This window comes from Orbicella franksi, chromosome 12 (assembly GCF_964199315.1).
Source record: "Orbicella franksi chromosome 12, jaOrbFran1.1, whole genome shotgun sequence".
Classification (NCBI taxonomy): domain Eukaryota; kingdom Metazoa; phylum Cnidaria; class Anthozoa; order Scleractinia; family Merulinidae; genus Orbicella; species Orbicella franksi.
In genome coordinates this window covers 25220853-25240138 of record NC_138156.1, presented here as the reverse complement: position 1 = coordinate 25240138, position 19286 = coordinate 25220853, and the positions used below count along the sequence as shown (strand labels likewise).

At 38.2% G+C, this 19286-nt stretch overlaps 1 protein-coding gene across 4 annotated transcripts in view; it reads left to right on the top strand.

The window, feature by feature from the left end:
• LOC145464280 (uncharacterized) overlaps window positions 1-19216 on the top strand; it is a 212611-nt gene extending 193395 nt beyond the window's left edge. For 3 of the 4 annotated variants that reach the window (XM_081448117.1, XM_081448116.1, XM_081448118.1), the window contains 3 exons: window positions 6906-7065; window positions 11592-11751; window positions 14676-19216. In XM_081448117.1, the coding sequence (XP_081304243.1) occupies window positions 14706-17846 (3141 nt within the window). In that variant the 5' untranslated portion in view covers window positions 6906-7065; window positions 11592-11751; window positions 14676-14705 and the 3' untranslated portion in view covers window positions 17847-19216. Of the gene's footprint in view, window positions 1-3411; window positions 3864-6905; window positions 7066-11591; window positions 11752-14675 lie in introns of those variants that run through there. The other variant, XM_081448119.1, reaches the window with a different exon arrangement.
• The last annotated feature ends 70 nt before the right edge of the window (window positions 19217-19286 follow it).

Genomic DNA, 19286 nt, shown 5'->3' with positions numbered 1-19286 from the left:
CTTTCCTTTACCACTCTAGCGGGTGCTTACGAGAACTATTCTCATAAGCAGCTAGATCTAGTCATGGAGAACTTATTTACATCACCAGGGTGTCCACTTATGAGGGTTTCCACTGTACTTTTCTGCACCATTAATTACCAACAGCAGACTGTTATTTCACTGTGACATCACAATTACTAATAATTGATAAAAATTGTGATAAATAATAATAATAATAATAATAATGATAATAATAATAATAATGAACAAAGACCTCTGGTAACTGTAATAAAGATTGCACGAACTAGAAATGATAACACTATAATTATGGTTCAACCCCTAGCTATTAAACAGCCACACTCAAGCTCCGGAAAATGGATAGTGACCGTTTAACAGAGGTTATAAAAACAACAGAAAAGCCGAGCCTCCTTGGGACTTTGGTTACTGGCCACCTAATAGGAGTGGCTATATAGGTGGCTGCTTAATATGGGTTTGACCATATTATACATGTATATATGTCATTGAGCTAGCATGAGGTCTGTATTGGGGAAATATTGGTCAAATTCCTTTTTTGCAGGTTTATAGATTCTGCCATAGGCTTTATTTAACTAACCCTGGAGGCAAATTTTGCTGTTATAATATGGCTTTCATTATAGTCATGCCTTTGTCTTGTATCTGCAAAACCCAATCAACCAGCTAGGATAACTTATTTTGTGCCTTGGGAGGGAGGTACTCAACAAAGTTGTATACCTGCAGGGTCTGCACCAAAGTCTTGAAAGTTGGCGAACAATTTGTTTTAAACTCCCCCTAAATGTTCTCCACCAGGCACTGTATTGAAAAATCCAATAAAAACGATAGGTCACCTTTCTCGCTAAAGAGATGTGATGGGCCGATCTTGCCCAATTTATGCCTAATCACACGTGTTATTTCATCAGTTCAAGCTACATTTTGCCGTAGCTGGAAGCAACGGTTATTAAAGCAATGCTTGAAAAAATCTTGATAGGTACAGAATATCGGGCAGATGGAACAATGAAATATATAATTTATGGCAAAATCACACAATTCTAAATGACACTGACTTAACGCATTCCTTGAAACGTTGTTTTCGAGGTCATAATTCGCATCCTCGAGTATCAGTTTCATGCACTCTTTTAGCTACATCTTTTTTTCCTTCTGAACAATTTTTTCTTAATTTTTTAACTTTAAGACGGTAATTTGTACACCAAACTTATGCAATAAAAAATATAGGTCACCATACAATTCATTTTGCAACGATTTATTTCACTGTCATGAGGGAAATCTCTTGCGCTGTGTACGTGCACACCCTCATTTGCACGCGCTAATGACACAAAAGTCATGCGCAGTAGGGATGCGCAATGCAATATATATACCACAAGGAATAAATGGTCGTTAGTTAGTTGTATCAAAACTGGATAATCCGTTCCATGAAAATAAATTTGATAAAGATGGAGAAATTACTTGTGCGGAATTTCACGCACGAAAGGAAAACCTTTGTGTTTTCTGCCACGTGTAGCATTTACTGAATAAAACGTTGACGCAAAATTAAAAACTCAGAAAAAACAACAGAAAAAAACCTGCAGTGGCTTGCAAAACTAGGTGAGTTACATTAGTTACTTTCAACCCGCCGGTTATTGCAAGCAAAAACTTCGGAATTGACTTGTGTATCCTCTGGATGAAAAAAGGAATGGCCCTTTACCAGCCATATCAGGCAATTCCATTTTAATATCGACCCCTCTCTCTCCCCCCAGCCCCGTATTTAGGGACTTTAAATCATATGCCCTCAGAAAAGTAAACTTTTTACCCCCAAGAAAGGAATCTCAAAGTGCCGACACACTTCCCTTCAGAATTTATTAACAAATAAAAGGTGCCAACACAGTTCCCACCAAAGAAATAGCCTTGAAAGGCTCCCCCTCCCCCTCAGATTTCCTAGACCCTCAATAGGGGGAGGGGTGCAGATAAAAAATGGAAATGGCCATTGTTCATACAGTTTGAATGAGCTTTGATCTTAACTGTTATGCACCAGTCAAAGTAAATCCCTACCCATCCCCCCCCCCAACCCGGGAAAGGCAGGGACATTAGCAGGACAAAAACTGATCGTTGACTCTCAAACCTGCCCCGGTACGCAGGGTCTTAGACGAGAATAGGCCTTATTCATGATAACCGCCATGTTTGTTTTTACATCATAATGCAAATCAGGCACGTGATTTCTGAAGAGGCAAACAAGCTAATATCAGCAAATTTCAGCTGGTGTCTTATCATGTCTGATAATTTTTTTCATATCCATGCTTTGGTTTCAGTATTGCGGTGAAAACATTCAAAGTTTTACAGAATTTCAGCACTTCTATAAAAAGAAAACGGCTTGCGTAGTTAATAAGTCAAGTTATCAAGAAACTTTTGCAAACTTAAATTAATAATAAAATCGTTATTCCATAACTTGGCTCCCAAAAATGATTTTGGTGCAGATACTTGACCATTTAGGCGAGCCAATTTTCAGAAAAATGGGAACCATTTCAATGTTTGCCCCCTGGCGGACAACGTGGCTAATTTACATTATAATACAAAAACCATCATGGCGGCTATCGTGAATATGGGCTATTGCTTCCTTGGCATCCCAACGTATCCGAAACAGGTAATTGAGTCTAGAACTGTGTGTTGCAAAGAGACTGGGACCAGCCTAGGACGCAACCAAAATGGCGGAGAGAAACATGAGAAGCTAACTTGTTGCTTGTTAATTTATTTCATCCTTAGTTCTTGCTTGCCATCCCAAGCCGGTTTGAAACATTTTGAACTAAATAAAATAGGAGCCTCAGGATATACTTTCATTGGTAGGCGGGGACAAGCGAGGAAATTGGAATGAAAATACTTCCCTGGGGGTAAGGCCATTGGCTCATTTTTTTCGAGTCCTTTTGTCCAAGTCCCCGCCTATTTCCGGGTTGGGGTTGGGGGGGCGAGGAGTTTACTTTGACTGGTGCATTACAAAATAAACAGTCGGCGGACAATAGGTTTGGCCATATCATACTACAGTAAAGAAAATCAGACGACAATTACAGTTAACGTTCCATATATCCAGTGCTTGAACTAATCTCGCCGTCTGCAGATCAGACCGTACACCAACAACACCCAGATCAGAATTGAATTTCTTACCTGATTTAGAATATTATACACCACTGTACACTCAGATATAATAGTTCCTGTTGATGACATCTGGTTTCTTCGGAGAGGAGATATTTAGTTTCAAGCTTTGTTGTTCAAACCACGCACCTAAAGTTAAAAGTTCCCAAACATCGACGCTCAATCCGCCATCTTTGTTTACGACGCTCTTATTGGTTAAGCCGCTAATTTTTGACTCGCTGGCTCAGGAGATGGTCTTTGCCGGGCTGGGCGGGGGATGGTGGGGGGATGGTGGGGGGATGGTGGGGGGATGGTGGGGGGATGGTGGGGGGTGTTACAAAAACAAAAATATCTACAAGAAATCTCGCAACACGTAATCGCAGGGAACAGAGGAGTCTTATTTTAACGTATTTCCATCTTAATTCACCGTGCAATTGCACCGGAAATCAATCTCGTATTTTTAAGCACATTGTAGGTGAGAAAACTTGGCCTTTAATATCGCGTTACGCATCTGTTGAAACTCTATCGTCCGCAAGATGCGCGAGAGTTCACTGTACTGACATAACATCAATTTAATTCTTGACAACTGGTTCCTGTTTGGTATGCGGCTTTTCAGAATGTTCGAGAACCAACACACTATTCTAAAGAAGTAGCGCCTCTCTAGCATCTTGTCTCCACAGATTCGAATTGCTCTCTCACTGTGAATTTGCCAGGGCATTGCTGTCTCCTTTTCTTGACATTTGTGAATGCAGGTTTGTTTCTCTTTTTATAAACGCTAAGGGCTAATCTACATAGAAATTACGTTTTGTTGCGGCGTTGTCGTTTGGGACATGACATTGGCTGTGTTTGCCCATCCTATAAACGGAGTCAAGGAAGTTGTTGTAAGCTTAATCGTTTTTGAATGTTTCTGAGAACCGAGTTCCAAAGTCATTTTTAGCTTTTAAAAGTTCTCAGAATATATTCTTGAACATCAACCTATAGCTTTTGATACGTAATCTAGCGTCTTCTATGTACGGCGATCACGAGTAGAGGAACTGCACATGAAGGCAGACAAATCCATAAACAGTTTGTCATTTGTTTGTAATCAGTTTCTCCTTTACCACTGATCTTGTTACTTCGCATCAAAATCAGTGTAACCAACATCTTTGACTAGAGAACAAGCTATTACACAGAATTTAATCTTATTGCCACCAAGTGAACCTGATGGCGTGATTGACCTAACTTTCCGTGATTTGGTCTGAGTCGCGTCTTGGTTTGTGTTCATAGGCAATTGATAAAGACTAGAAAACTGTGGTTAAAATTAGACTGAGAAAGTTAACCGTTTGAATGAAATTTGATTTCAGTCTTATGCAACAGTTAGACTTAACTAAGGCATCGCCTCGGTAACACGTCAACTGAAGCGGAAAACAAAAAGGGACAACAGAGTTGTCGAGTATCAGCCAAAGTGAAGTCGAGCTCAAGAATTTTATACTGCTCCATTTAAAACCAAACAGAGAACGCGCCCAACTGACCTTGGTTTAGCACGAGAAATGTTTGAAAACTGTCACTTTACACAAATAGCAGCAGTTGAACTAAAGAAACACTGTCTGATGAAGTCGATGTTAAAACATTAGCTTGCGAAAATATATTTCTTAGCTTTCTTTTCCAGCTTACGCTTGAAGAAGGACATATGTTTTCAAACTTGTAAACTACCGCTAGCTGCTAAAAAGAGATAATCAGTATTCAAGCGTCAACTCCATCCATTTTCATGTCTGATAAATCTTGAAACTATCTTCCGTTCTGTTCATTTACTTTTGCATTTCTAGCGTGGCTCATTAACTATTATTTCCATGTGTTCCCGTCCCAAATCTCAGCAGCCAAAACTATCGAAAAACAAGATCTGCTTCTCAAAAAATTTTGTCAGATAGCATGCATGAAGTCAATACCTCGTCCTTGTTGTTATGTACTATTCAATGGCGGATCCAGACCTTAAGCTAACGGGGCAAGGGACTGCTTGCCTTGCCGGCTTTTCTTCCTTTGCTTTTTCCCATTATCGCTTGAGAACATTGTCTTACTGGCAATACTCGTTCGGTTAGCTCTTTTATCAAACATTCTTGTGTTATGACATTGGCTGTGTTTAGCTATCGCTATAAACACAACTCTTCTACAAAAGAAAGGAAGCTGTTGTAAGTTTGTGATCTATGTTTCTTTATTGTACATTAAGATTAATTCTTTTTCTCAGCTACTAGCATGACTTCCATCATTGAGAAAACTCATGAAAACTTTGCCTGATTTTAATTGCGGGTAGTATGTGATGAGGGTAAATGAATGCTGCTGATTCTTCAACTGAGCATAGCCGACTGGTAAGGGCGGAAATCACTGCAAAACCAAGCGCCTGGGTTCAAAATCAATTTCAATCTTAGTTCTAAGTCATAAGCAATTGTTAAAGTACTGGGAAATTGTGTTTAAAAGAACCTGGAAAGCTAACAAAGTCACGAAGCACAATTCTGTAAAATGATAGTATATTTATTACCGATGTTGAATTGTCCTACTTAATATTTTGTTTACCACACCGGCTGAATTATCAATTTCAAAGAACAACCGGTGGATGAGTTTTAATTGATGAAAACAAAGCTAAATGATTCCGATCGCTGTGTAGCCTGCTGCACAGACCTTCTTTGGAAAGGAAAGGTTGAGTGACCCGCCCAAAGAGAGACTAATACCGGAGTAACAATATAATTGGCAGTCGTTTTTCCTCGCTTTCTGAAGACGTTGGTAGAATGGTTCAATTTGATAGCTGTATAGTCAGTTCTAAACAGTTTCGTGCTTGACTGTTTATTTGGCAAGTTGATCCCGTCAAGCGGATTCAGCGTCAAGCCATTAAAAACGTGCACCCTTAACCTTGGCAATTGTTCAGTTTCAAGCCAAGCGATATTGTACTGATCTATAACAGCGTCTGACTCCACGACATTCCATTACATGCAAGGAATTGACATCTTTATCAAGAATTGTTTTGACTCGATAGCGTTGTCAGTTTTTGAAAAGCATATTTTTACTTTTTGTCATCCAAATCTGCATTGTAATTATCATGCTAAGCAAGTGCATGGTAGAAATATATCACGATGCGCCTTCAGCTTAATTCTTTGTTTCAAGGTATTTCTTTGACGAATGATAATTCCTATATATTCAAAACTTTTAGCTTTGACGGAACACTGGTCGATACTTTATCTGAAAAACCTCTCTTTAATCTCTAATATAGGCAAGATCGTCGCGACTTCGCCATCGACAGAAGTATCCATAAATTGGAAATTAGCCAAAGTAAAGTAGAGCTCAATAAATTTAGTTCGAAACGTTCTGTTCCATCTTAAAACCGTAAACAGATGATAAACAAATCTAATGCGTACAAACTTTGTTTTAGCGCGTCTAATTAAACCATTACCTAGTTAACACACAGTTGTAAAATAATTTTAGAGAAGAAATGTTTAATTGCCTGTCCAATTTTAAATACCTTTCTCCTTCTTGAGGAGGTTTTTATTGTATATTTAAGTATTTTTTCCATCTGTTCCGGTTCAAAATCTCAGTAGCCGAAACTATTGAACAACAGCATTCCCGTATGAAAACGCCTAGTCAGATCAAATGAAGTCACTAACTCACTCTTGTTGCTGTGTATATTTATTATAGTCTAAAGTCCTCATAGCTGCTGAGCTTGGTTGTTCTGTGATGTTTTCCGTTCAAGAGCCACGCCCCCCCCCCCAAAATGAAATACTGTCTAAATGTCAATTTAATTCTTGACAACTGCTCTCTGATTATTTTAGGCTTGCTCTGAGGTTAAACAGACCGTTCTTTATTACAAGAAGTCATCCGTCCTTCGGCACAGACGTTCCTTGCATCTTCAGTCTTCAAGCACTTGAACATTCCTGTCTCGTTGTGAATTTACTAGTGTATTGCTGCTGTCTTTGATATCTGTAGATGCAGGTTTGTGTTTTTGTATTTTAAACTGAAGGTTTAGTGCTAATCTGGACAGAGTTTAAGTTTAACGTATTTTCGTGCGGTTTGAGAATATTTGGACCATCAAACCAGGAGTTTGCCGTTATCTCTTGGGAACATATTTTGTTCTTTTATCTAGGACTTTTGCTGCTGTAAGTTTTATTGATCTTGTTTGAATCCTGATAAGAACCGAGTTCCAAAACCATCTGACGCTTTTAGAAGTCTTCAGAATATATCTTTTAGAGTGAAGCAACATTAAAAGTAACAAGTAGCTTTTCATATGTCATAGCGACTTCTGTATTCAGTGCTCACTGTAAGGGCAACTGTGTACAGGAAGGTAGACCAATTCATAACATGTTTCGTTCGCAATCAGTTTCTCCTACGTATCAAAATCAGTGTAAACAACATCTTTGGGCTGAGAACAAGCTATTACACTGAATTCATTCTTTTTTTCACCAAGTGAACCTGATGGCATGATTTCATCTCTGCAACAAGTTTCCGTGATTGGATTCGAGTTGCACGATAGAAAAGTTAAGGAATAATCTGACTATTTCTTGGGTATGGGCGTAAAAACTACTGCAAAACGACGTATGCCGAATGTTAAACATGATTCACTCTTGGTTTGTGTTGATAGGTAACTGATAAAGGCTAGCAAAATGTGATAAAAATTATAGAGAGGGTTAAACGTTCACAGAGAACGTGCCCAACTGATCTAATGAGGAAAAACTGGTTTAACACGAGAAACGTTTTAAAACTGTCACTTTACACAAAGTTGCGACATCTTAGCAGCAGTTGAACTAAAGAAACACTGTCTCATGAAGTTAAAACATTAGCTTGTCGAGATAAAGTTTCTTTCCAGCTTGCGCTTGAAGAAGGACACGTGTTTTCAAACTTGTACGTAAACTCGCGCGAAAAAGAGATATCAGTTTTGAAGCGTCAACTCAATCATTTCTACATCCGATAAATTTGAAACTGTCTTCCAAGTTCTTATTCAGATTTTCTGTTGAGACCTTTCTCCAGTCGCCTTATTTTCTTCATCACAGTTTGGTTTAAATAGCTTTGGTTTGTTTTACCGTGACACAGTGGCTAAGCGATATGTATGAACGATATGAACCTTTTTCACGGTTGCCTCGACGAGTTTATCGCATGGAAATAGCTAACACATATATTGGCAACACTCGGTCGGTTAGCTTTTTTATCAAGTATTCTTGGGTTATCACACTGCCTGTGTTTGGCTATCGCTATAAACACAACTCTTCTACGAAATTATCCGAAACCAAGGAAGCTGTTGCACGTTTTATTGATCACTTTTGAATCCTGATAAGAACCGAGTTTCAAAACCATCTATAGCTTGTAGAAGTTTTTACAATATATTCTTTAGAGACAGGGACAATGAACAGTAATCAATATGTGATGTAGGGGCATTTTTATTATGCATTCAGAGGCCGGGACTTTTTGCAGACATGCAGATAAGACTCGCAGATAGTTTTCTTGGTTACTGTGTTAGTAATCAGTTTCCTCTTCATCACCAATCATCCATAGTTAATTATGTTTTGTTACTCATCGAGTTCAATCCAGTGCAGCCAACATCTTTGACCAGAGAAGAAACTATTGTATAAAGATCAATTCTTTTTCTCAGCTGACTAGCATGACTTCCATCACTGAGAAAACTCATAACAAGTAGCTCTTGATATGTCATAGCGACTTCTGTATTCCGCGTTCATTATCCGGGCAACTGTGTACATGAAGGCAAACCAATTCACAAACAGTTTGTCATTTGTCCGTAATCAGTTCCTTCTTTACCACTAATCTTGTTACTTCGCGTCAAAATCAGTGTAACCAACATGTTTGGCCAGAGAACAAGCTATTACATAAAATTCCTTCTTTTCAGTTCCCAACTAGTCGGAACTTGATGACATAATTTCATCATCTCAACGATTCAAGTCGAACGATAGCACTCCGCTAATTTCGGTTTGGGCGGAAACTACTGCGAAACTACAGTACGTCGATTGGTCTTGGCTTCACAGTATTCATCAGCAATTGATAAAGACTGGAAAGTGTGATTAAAAATTCGCCAGAAAGTTTAGTTTTGAGCAAATATAATTTAGTTTCACGTAATTAACACTTGAACTTAAGGCTCGGAAAGACATCAACTGAAGAAAGCTGTTCATGTAGACGCAAAATTCTTGAGAATAGTTAAAGTCAATAATTTGTTTTAATAGGATACTGCTCCCTTTTTAAACCAAAACATATGACAGAGTGTCCCTGGCTTATTTTAACTGTCGCTTACAAAGTTGCGAAATCATGGGAATTCAACTGGAGAAATACTATCCGATGAAGTCAGTGATGTTGAAACATTGGATTATCAGCATTTATTTATTAATTTTCTTTCTAGCTAACGCTTGAAGAGGGATGTGTGTTTTTGAACTTGTAAACTCGTACTAGCTGCTAAAAAGAGGCAAGTGACAGATCAGAATCACCGCTCGAAAAGTGAATTAGATCATTTTCATGCCTACCTTTTTAAGCTATCACTGAGATTCTTTTGAAACCTTTCTCCAAAGACGTCATTTTCCCCATCAGAGTTTGATGCAACTCTTAATTATTTTACAGAAGGAATGTGTTATTGCTGGCCTACTTATTTTCGTATTTCTGGAGGGGTTTAGTTAAACTTTTTGTTTTTTTGAAGTATTCCGCCGCCAAATCTCAGTAATCAAAACTATCGAAAAACAAATCATCCGAGTATCAAAGAAGATTCGTCAGATTGCAAAAAAATAGTTACGATGTGGCAATTAAATTCTTGACAACTTGTGCCTGTTTGATTGCGGCTTTCTTTGAGAACGTTCGAGAAACTTCTTATTGCCAAGGAGACAGGAAATACCAGACATTATTTAACTAACGTCATCCGCCCATATAGACCCTTCGCCTCAAGCTGTCCCTTCATCTTTTACTATTCCTTCCTCTCTTGTGAATTTCCCAGTGCATTGCTGCACTTTTCCTTTCTTTGAAATCTCTTAATGTAGGCTACTTCTTTTTTTTTAAGAAAGAGCTAATCTGGGGAGTTTAAGTGTAGCGTTTTAGTGCTTCAAAAGCGTTGCTGTTTGAGAATATATGGACAATTAAACGTCTTTCTTGTTTTAAGTAGTGCCGGGTAGAATGGCTCAAATTAATAGCTGTATCAGTTCTAAACCGTTTCGTGCCTGGCTGTTTATTTGGCATGTTGATCCTGCCAAGCCCATTCTACGACAATCGATTAAAACCGTTCGCCTTTAACCTTTGCAACTGTTCACTATCAGTTTAAAACAACGCGAAGGTATCTATAACAGCGTCTCACTCCTGGGCATTCCATTACATGCAAGGAATTGACACCTTTATTCAAAATTGATTTGCGTCAATAACGTTGTTAGTATTTGAAAAGCATATTTTCACTTTTTGCCATTGAAAACCAACATTGTCATCATCGTCATCATCATCATCATCAAACTACACAGTGAAACACTAATAGTGAGACACCTATGTTATGGAAATATATTAAGATGCGCCTTCAGCTTAATTCTTTGTTTCAAGGTATTTCTTTGTTTGATTTTCTCTGATCTTTGAATGTGGGTCAGACGAATGATAATTTCTATATATTCAAAACTTTTGGCTCTGACGGAACACTGGTGGATGCTTTATGTGAAAAACCTCTCTTTAATCTCTAATCAGTAAGATCGTCGCGCCTTCGCCTTTGACAAAAGTACCCGCGGAGACGCTCACTGACAGAGTTCTTGGAAATTAGCCTAAGTGAAGTTGAACTCAAGAAAATTTTGTTGGAAAACATACTGCTCCATTTGTTTTGGCATGTCTAATTTAACCGTCAGCAAGTTACACAGTTGTAAAATAATTTTAGAGAAGGAAAGTGTAATTTCCTGTCCAATTTACTATCTTTGTATTTCTTGAACGTTTTACTATCGTACATTTAAGTATTTTTTCACTGTGTTCTGGTTCAAAATCTCAGTAGCCAAAACTACTGAAAAGCAACATCCCCGTATCAAGGTAGCTTTGTCAGATGTTGCTATGTCTATTTAACAATTATTCCATGAAACCGCGTTGGATATGAAGTGATAAATAACCAACGAGCGCGTAGCGCGAGTTGGTTATGATCACTTCATATCCAACAAGGTCGAATGGAATAATTGTTTTAGTATATTCTTAATCGGGTTTTTGCCGCCGATTTTTATTTCAACAATTTTACAGAGCGGAAAATTTTTAAACTTGGCGCACTGTTTTCCATATAAGGTAAAACTCCGACTAATGGCTCATAGTCGGAGTTTTTGAGCCAATCAGAGAGCTAGAAATGCAATAGTCGGAGCTGAGAATATACTAATTATTATGGTCTAAAGTCCTCAGGGTTGTGGTGTAATTAAATAGCTTTGCTTTGTTTCTCCGTGATGTTTGCCGCACAAGAGCCGCGCCCCCAAAAATAAACTGTCTAAATGTCAATTTAATTCTTGACAACTGCTTTCTGATTATTTTAGGCTTGCTCTGAGGTTAAACAAACCGTTCTTTATTAGAAGAAGTCATCCGCCCTTCGGTACAGACGTTCCTTGCATCTTCAGTCTTCAAGCTCTTGAATATTCCTGTCTCGTTGTGAATTTACCAGTGTATTGCTGCTGTCTTTGATATCTTCAGATGCAGGTTCGTGTTTCTTTATTATCTCAGTAACCAAAACTATCGAAAAAAAAATCATTCGCGTATCAAAGAAGTTTCGTCAGATTGCACGAAAGACACTCACCCTTTCTTGTTGCTGTAGTCGTAAATAGTTTTTCCTTCGTTTCTCCGTGATGTTTTCCGAGTAAGAGCTACGCCCCAGTAAAAACAGTACTTACGATATGTCAATTCAATTCTTGACTGAGAGACAACTTGTTCCTGTTTAATTGCGGCTTTCTTTGAGAACTTTCGAGAAACTTCTTATTGCCACGTGAAGGAGATAGGAAATAACAGACATTCTTTAACTGACATCACCCACTCATATACACCCCTCGCCTCAAGCTGTCCCTTCATCTTTTAGTCACTTTTCCTCTGTTGTGAATCACACAGTTTATTGCTGCTGTTTTTCTTCCTTTGACATCTGTAAATGTAGGTTTGTTCTATTTTGAAACGTTCGGGGCTAGTTTAAAGAATTTAGGTGTAGCGCGGTTTAGGTGCTTTAAAAGCGTTGCTGTCTGACAATATTTGGACCATCAAACATGTTTGTTCCGTCAAGAAATTTTTCGTTATCACTTCCAAACATTGGCATATTATCAACATCAGTTGTTTTCTCTTTTATTTTGCATTCTTGTGATACCACAGTGCCTGTGATTACCCATCGCTATAAGCACAAATCTTCTGCAAACCTTTGGAAGCTGTTGTGAGTTTTATCGATCACGTTCCTACAATTGTAGCTCTTAGACGTTTTAAGGATACATTTCTAGAGTAGAGCAAAATGATCAGTAACCAATAGCTCCTGATATGTTAATCGTTCAGCTTTTGAGTACTACTCTCAGAGGATTTGCTGGAAGACAAAAAAACTCAGAGATTTAGTGTTGACCGATTGTGGTAACTAGTTTCTCCTTTACTGACTACCAATCATCGACTGTAATCTTCGTTACTCATCGAATTCAATAGACTCAGTACAAATAACATCTTTGACCAGAAAAGAAACTATTGTATAAAGATCATTCTCTTTCCTAGTCGCTATCTTGATTCCATTTTGCGAAAACTTTGCCTAATTTAATGGAGTAACATAATGAGCGTAACTAACTACGCACTGATTCTTTAACTGGGAGCATAAGTGACTAATAAGGGCGAAAATCTCTGCTGCAAAAACTACGTACTTTGGCACTAAGGCATAAGCAATTGGTTAAGAACTCATTTGAATTACAGTTTTATGTAAATGATATTCTATATATTACTGAGGCGGAACTATAGAACTTAAGATCCTGTCTATTTAAATCATATGACAACTGCTAGATGTGCAGGAATTTTATTAAAAGAAAGCTAAATGATTCCGATAGCTGTGTAGCCTACTGCACAGACCTTCTTTGGAAAGGAAAGATTGAGTAACCCGCCCAAAGAGAGGCTAATCAGCGGGAGTAACAATATAACTGGCAGCTGTTCTATTGTCCGCTTTTTCAAGTAGTTAGTAGAATGGTTCAAATTAATAGCTGCTGTAACAGGTCTAAACCGTTCCGTGCTTGGCTGTTTATTTGCCATGTTGATTTGGCCAAGCGCATTCAGCGCCAAGCCATTAAAACCGTGAAACTTTAACCTACTCAATTGGTCATTATCAGTTTCAAGCCACGTGATGGTCTCTATAACGGCGTCTCACTCCACGACATTCTATTACACGCTAGGAATTGATGTCGAAAGTTTGACATGATTATATGATTGACTCTTAGTTTTTATTCATAGTTTTTTCATAATACACTAGAAAATGCGATTAAAAATTACTTTGAAAAGCAAACGTTTGGTGAAAATTTAATTGCAATTTTATGCAAGTAACAATTGAGCTTTTAAGGTTTCGCCTCGGTAAGGTATAAACTAAAGCGGCGCTCTGTTCAACTGAAAACACAAGTGAAAATCAAACCAACATAACTAAGTTCTTAGGAATCAGCCAGAGTGAACCCTAACGCCGATAAATTTTATTTCATCGCATACTGCTTCATCTCAAAATCAAAACAGATGATAGACGAGGCCAATATAATGGGTACAAAATTGGTGTAGTATGTCTAATTTTAAGTGTTTTAAAAGTAGTTGCGAAATCACAGCAGTTCAACCAAAGAGACACCATTCGGCTGATGAAGTCAATGATGTTAACTGACTCGGTCTCTATGTTATGTATTATTATCACGGTTTTTAGTCTTCAGAACTGTGTTCAAAAATAGCTTTGTTTTCTTTACCGCACTGTTTGCTAAGCGAAAGCCACGCGCCAGAAAAAGTAGTTGTGATTCTTTTTATATTAATTTCTTGACAATTGGTTCCTTTTTAACTTGAATTTTTATATCAAAAACCAGAGGTTTGGTATTTCGAAAAAAAATGTACGACTTGTTTTTTTAAGTTTTAAATACATACAACTCGGATTTATACCGTAAAAATAAGGATTTTAAACACCACATTGTGTACAGCTTATATTTTGCCCACAAAATTGGACTTGTTTTCTTTCTAAAAACACAAAGATTTTTTACTGCAAATATCCGAAATTTTTAATTTCTTAATACACAATTAACTCTTTTCTCTGATAAATACTGAAACTCACGATGAGCTCGTCTTCTTATTACGGCACAGTTCAGTGTGCCAGAACATCTTCGGTTGTATTGTTGTTTGTATCTCTTCATACTACGAAAAAGTTAAACAATGGAATTGAAGAACCGGCTCAAACTCAAATGGCTAAAATAAAAAACAACAAAAACAAAAAAACACTCTTAGAGCGTTTTGCCTCAGTCTAAAAATAACACTTTCTCACAGAAAAAAGAGAGAGAGATTAGGTGAAACCGGTTTCGTGACTAAATACAATGCTATAATATGCGATGTTCAATCTATTTCCACGCCTCATTCTAATCAGTGATGTTACTTTCAAACAGATCCATTGAACGAGAACTCTCATATACAAAATGGAACATCTCAAGGACTTGCTGACGCCTAAAACCTTCAACAAGATCAGTTACGTAGCAGTTATTTGTTGGATCGTTTATGGAGTAATCCTGCTTGGCATCTTTGCAGAAATGGAGAACAGTGACAGTTTCCGCTGTGAGGCGAAACTTGAAAAGATGGACCTCGTCCGAGGAAAATGTTCAGATCAGTACAACAAACAATACAACAAATCTGGTATTCCTGTATATGGATTTGTGATTGGTAATTTTTCTCTCATCGGCATTGTATGTGTCATCTACTCCCAAGTGGCAAAGTCAAGAGTCGATGAGGTGAAAGTCAATCGCCTGAGTCCTGATTTTGAAGGACAGAACAGACCCAAAAGACGCAAGCTGTTTGTGGCGTATTTTTGTCAACTTGCCACTAGAATTACGATAGGAATTATTTTTATAGTCCTACAGACTCAAGTTCTTTATCCTGACAACTTTCCCTCCGACTTTCACTGCCTAATAGCAGCAGCCAGTCACGCAGCGAATGCGTCATCAACCAGCAACATTCAGAACAGCACCATGTATGAATGTCACAATCAACAAGCAACAAAGAAAACCTCCTGGATGAATGCCGTGACTGTCGGCAATGGTGTGTTAGCGCTTATTATTCTGATTGAGATCATCTGTATCTTGGCACTACGAGTGAAAAGAGGAAAGAAATTTCTCGAAGATTTGGAGTTTGTGAAATATTATCTTCCCTCTCAAGAGCCTCACGAGCCACAAGAACTTAGTCGTCCAGTGCCACTGAGAGTATTATTACTTACAGAAACTGAACAAGAACCACCAGAACAACCTTTATCGGTCGATGAATTCATCAAAAGGCAGCGGAAAAAAATCATAGAAAGCACGGAGAACGACCCAGGTCTCAAGGCCCTGTTTCAAGGAAAGCACGGTGAAGGCAAAAGAAATAAAGATCTCAAGTTAGATGACGTTTACACAAAGTTGAGTCTTATTAAAGATAGAGCGCGGTATAAAATCACCGGTAATAGAGAGGAACAACTGAAAGTTTTCCCCATGCCGCAAGAAAAATTCCAGGAAATAACACGAGAAGAAATTGTTGAAGCCGAAAACAAGAAAATCCTGATCGTTGGTCGTCCCGGAATAGGAAAAACTCTGTTTTTAACAAAATGGATCAGTGACTGGGCATCCAGTAGCGCGTTCAGTGATGAACTTCAGTTTGCCTTTTTCCTGAAGTTCCGCAAATTCAACTCCGAGGAAAAACCGCTCAGCCTTCATGATCTTCTCTCCAGGTCAGAATATCCACTGACACTGAGTGATGACGTTTGGAATCACGTTCTCACAAATCCCGAGAGAGTTCTGATCTTTTTTGACGGCTTGGACGAGTTTCGCCATAGGTCAAGTGTCGCCAGTGAGCGGTCCGATTGCAAGAATTGGCAAAAGCCAATGCCTCTTTCTGCTCTCTTCTACAACATAGTGAAAGGCAATCTCCTCCCCGGAGCAAGCGTTCTGACCACTACCAGGCCCACTGCCGTGGCAGACGTTACAGATCTTCCCTTCGACAAAACAATTGAAATTCTTGGCTTTGCATCGGAACAAGTTGAAGAATACGTGGAGAACTTTGCTGAAGATGCGGCGCAAGACGTTCCGGACGCAGGAAAGAAAATATGGGAGCACATCAAGACGAATATGAACATATTCTCACTTTGCTATATTCCTGTGAACTGCCTGATAATTTGCTCATGCTTGTTGCAAGTTCTGAAGTTCCACAGCGAAAAGGGTTTACCTGGTGTTGGCCTCCCAACAAACCTCACAGAAATCTATCAAAGATCCATGAAATTTTTCTTCTTCCGGCACGATGAGCAATATCGCGACGAAGACCTCCGTGGAGAGGACATTGCCTCAAAACATTTGCCTCCTGAATTGGAAAAGAAAATCAAGCCGCTAGCCAAACTTGCTTTCGATGGGCTGACACAAAAAAGGCTAATCTTTGGACAAAAGGAAGTCCCCGAGCATTTAGTGAGCAGCGCCCTTTTTCATCGCCTACCAGATCGTCAAACTGACGCCTACACGTACGAAGCTCAATACTGTTTCATTCACCTCACCATGCAAGAGTTCCTCGCAGCCAAGCACATAACCGAAACCATGAAAGGAAGAAAATTGAGAAGATTCGTTGCTGACCACATCGACAATGGTGAATGGCAACTCGTGTTGCAGTTTGTCGGTGGTCTACTTGGTGAGCAGTCTATCGACATATTTACCGACCTTCTTCCTAAGAAAACAGAGAAGAAAGATGAACGCGAGCTGATGGTTGACGATTCATTGGAGGGACGCACAGTTACCTGTTGGCCGACTGAAAGCAAAAAAGATTTAGCGGTGACATTAATGAAGTGTATCTACGAAACCATAGTCTCCTCTACTAACTATGACGAAACCAATGAATCAGGTTCAGTTGTTCAAAGTAAGTTAGAAAAGATTGGCTTTAATGCTGTAGATTTTAGTGATTGTCGCCTCGCACCTGCTGACTGTACAGCAGTGGTTCATTTTCTTAACAGCGTTCAACAAATTTCGCTCATAGATTTGTCCAGTAATAACATTGGCTCGTTGGGTTGTGTAGAGATTGTAAAGTTGTTTGACAATAGTAATTGTCAATTAAGCAGCTTAAACCTCGCTGTCAATAAAATGACAGATGAAGGTGTAAAGCAGTTAAGTAATGCTGTTATAAATAGTCAATTAAGCAGCTTAAACCTCGCTAACAATGACATAACAGATGAAGGTGTAAAGCAGTTAAGTAATGCTGTTATAAATAGTCAATTAAGCAGCTTAAACCTCGCTGTCAATGAAATAACAGATGAAGGTGTAAAGCAGTTAAGTAATGCTGTTATAAATAGTCAATTAAGCAGCTTACACCTCGGGTTCAATAAAATAACAGATGAAGGTGTAAAGCAGTTAAGTAATGCTGTTATAAATAGTCAATTAAGCAGCTTAAACCTCGCTGTCAGTAAAATAACAGATGAAGGTGTAAAGCAGTTGAGTAATGCTCTTTTAAATAGCAATAAGTTACGCAGCTTAGTCCTCGCGGGGAATCTTGGAATAACAAATAAAGCTAAAAAGCAAATTAAACAGGCTAATCCCAATTGCTTTGTCCACATTTAAATTGTTTAGAAATGATTGCCATTGTCTTTCAACAAACTTAATCGAATAAACAAACTGCTAGGATTGTAGTTGTTGTGTAACCGAGTGCAGAAAACAAAACAGAAACTCTGTAAAATACAAAATTCCATGTAAAACAGTTTTTCATCGCAGTGACTTGTGCTTTAGGATACGAATCATGTTAAATGAAGATTTTCTGAGCTTAAATGAAGTAGCCTGACAACTTCATTACAAGGTGCTTAGATAAGATGTATTTTTGTGTTTGTAATTTGACATTCAAACACATCTTGTGTAAGATGTGGTTTTACGGAGTTTTTGAAAAAATAAACGTCACTCGCTAGTAAATAAAAGAGAATAAGCTTAAATGTAACTCAACTTGAAAACAACACAAATTTCTCAGGCAAAACACTTTAATGAGCTGCTAAATTCAAAGGAAAAATTACACAAAAAGAAAGATAAATGACATGACGGTTAGTCTTAGCTGTTTTTTTCGCCGGTAAGAATTCCAGTGCTTCGGCTTATCTTCATACGCCATGTTTACAACAAAATTGTCTTTCAACTCCGAGGACTTCAAGCGGACGTAGCTTTTTACCTTTTAAAGTATTACTCTCTTAACAAACACGGCTCAAACAAGTGCGAACAGAATTTTCCTGTCTTTCCCAGAAGCGTGAAACTGGCAAACTGAATGAAAAAACAACAATTGACAATACTTGACCGAGATGTAGGATCGAAATTAACCAATCAAAACCTTGTTGTGTTTCCTGAGAGGTCCTCCTCGTGAGTTGAAAAGCAAATGGCGCGCTCAAAAATACACAAAATGGCTGGACCATTAAAAATCAAGGGAAGGGATAGTTCAATGAATTCATGAATTGTTTCCTATCCTGAGTTCTGTACAGAAATGTGTTCTTCAGTGCACAAGCTCTGTAGAATCTATATAAAAGTGAGATAAATTTAGATCTAAATATGATCCAGTTTGCTTGCAAGGAAAATTACAAATTTTGGAGCTCACTTTTCCTCACACCTGTCCTCCCTTGGTTTCTAATGGTCCAGCCCTTTATTAAGATAGTGCAAAACTTAGTTGATAATAACAAGCCAATCTCTTTCTATTAACCAGATAAATGTGCCTGATATGAGGAATCAACTGAATTTGAGACATTCATAGTATTTTAAATTATCACATCTTTGTATTGCTAGATATATATCTCAACTGTGTAATAGTTATTGTAGAATAGTGACGAACTTTTAGTACCAAGATGAACTTTTAGTATCTCACAATTACTTGATGAGATTTAGCTTAAGTCACCAACTATATATGTAATTAAGTGGAGCCAAGCTCCTGATTTTTCTTGTTTTAATTAAATGTTGATAAGGAAGTTCTGTGTTGTGGTCACTTAACAAACAGACCACGCTTTTCTATAGTCTACATTTTTATAGTGTTGTGAA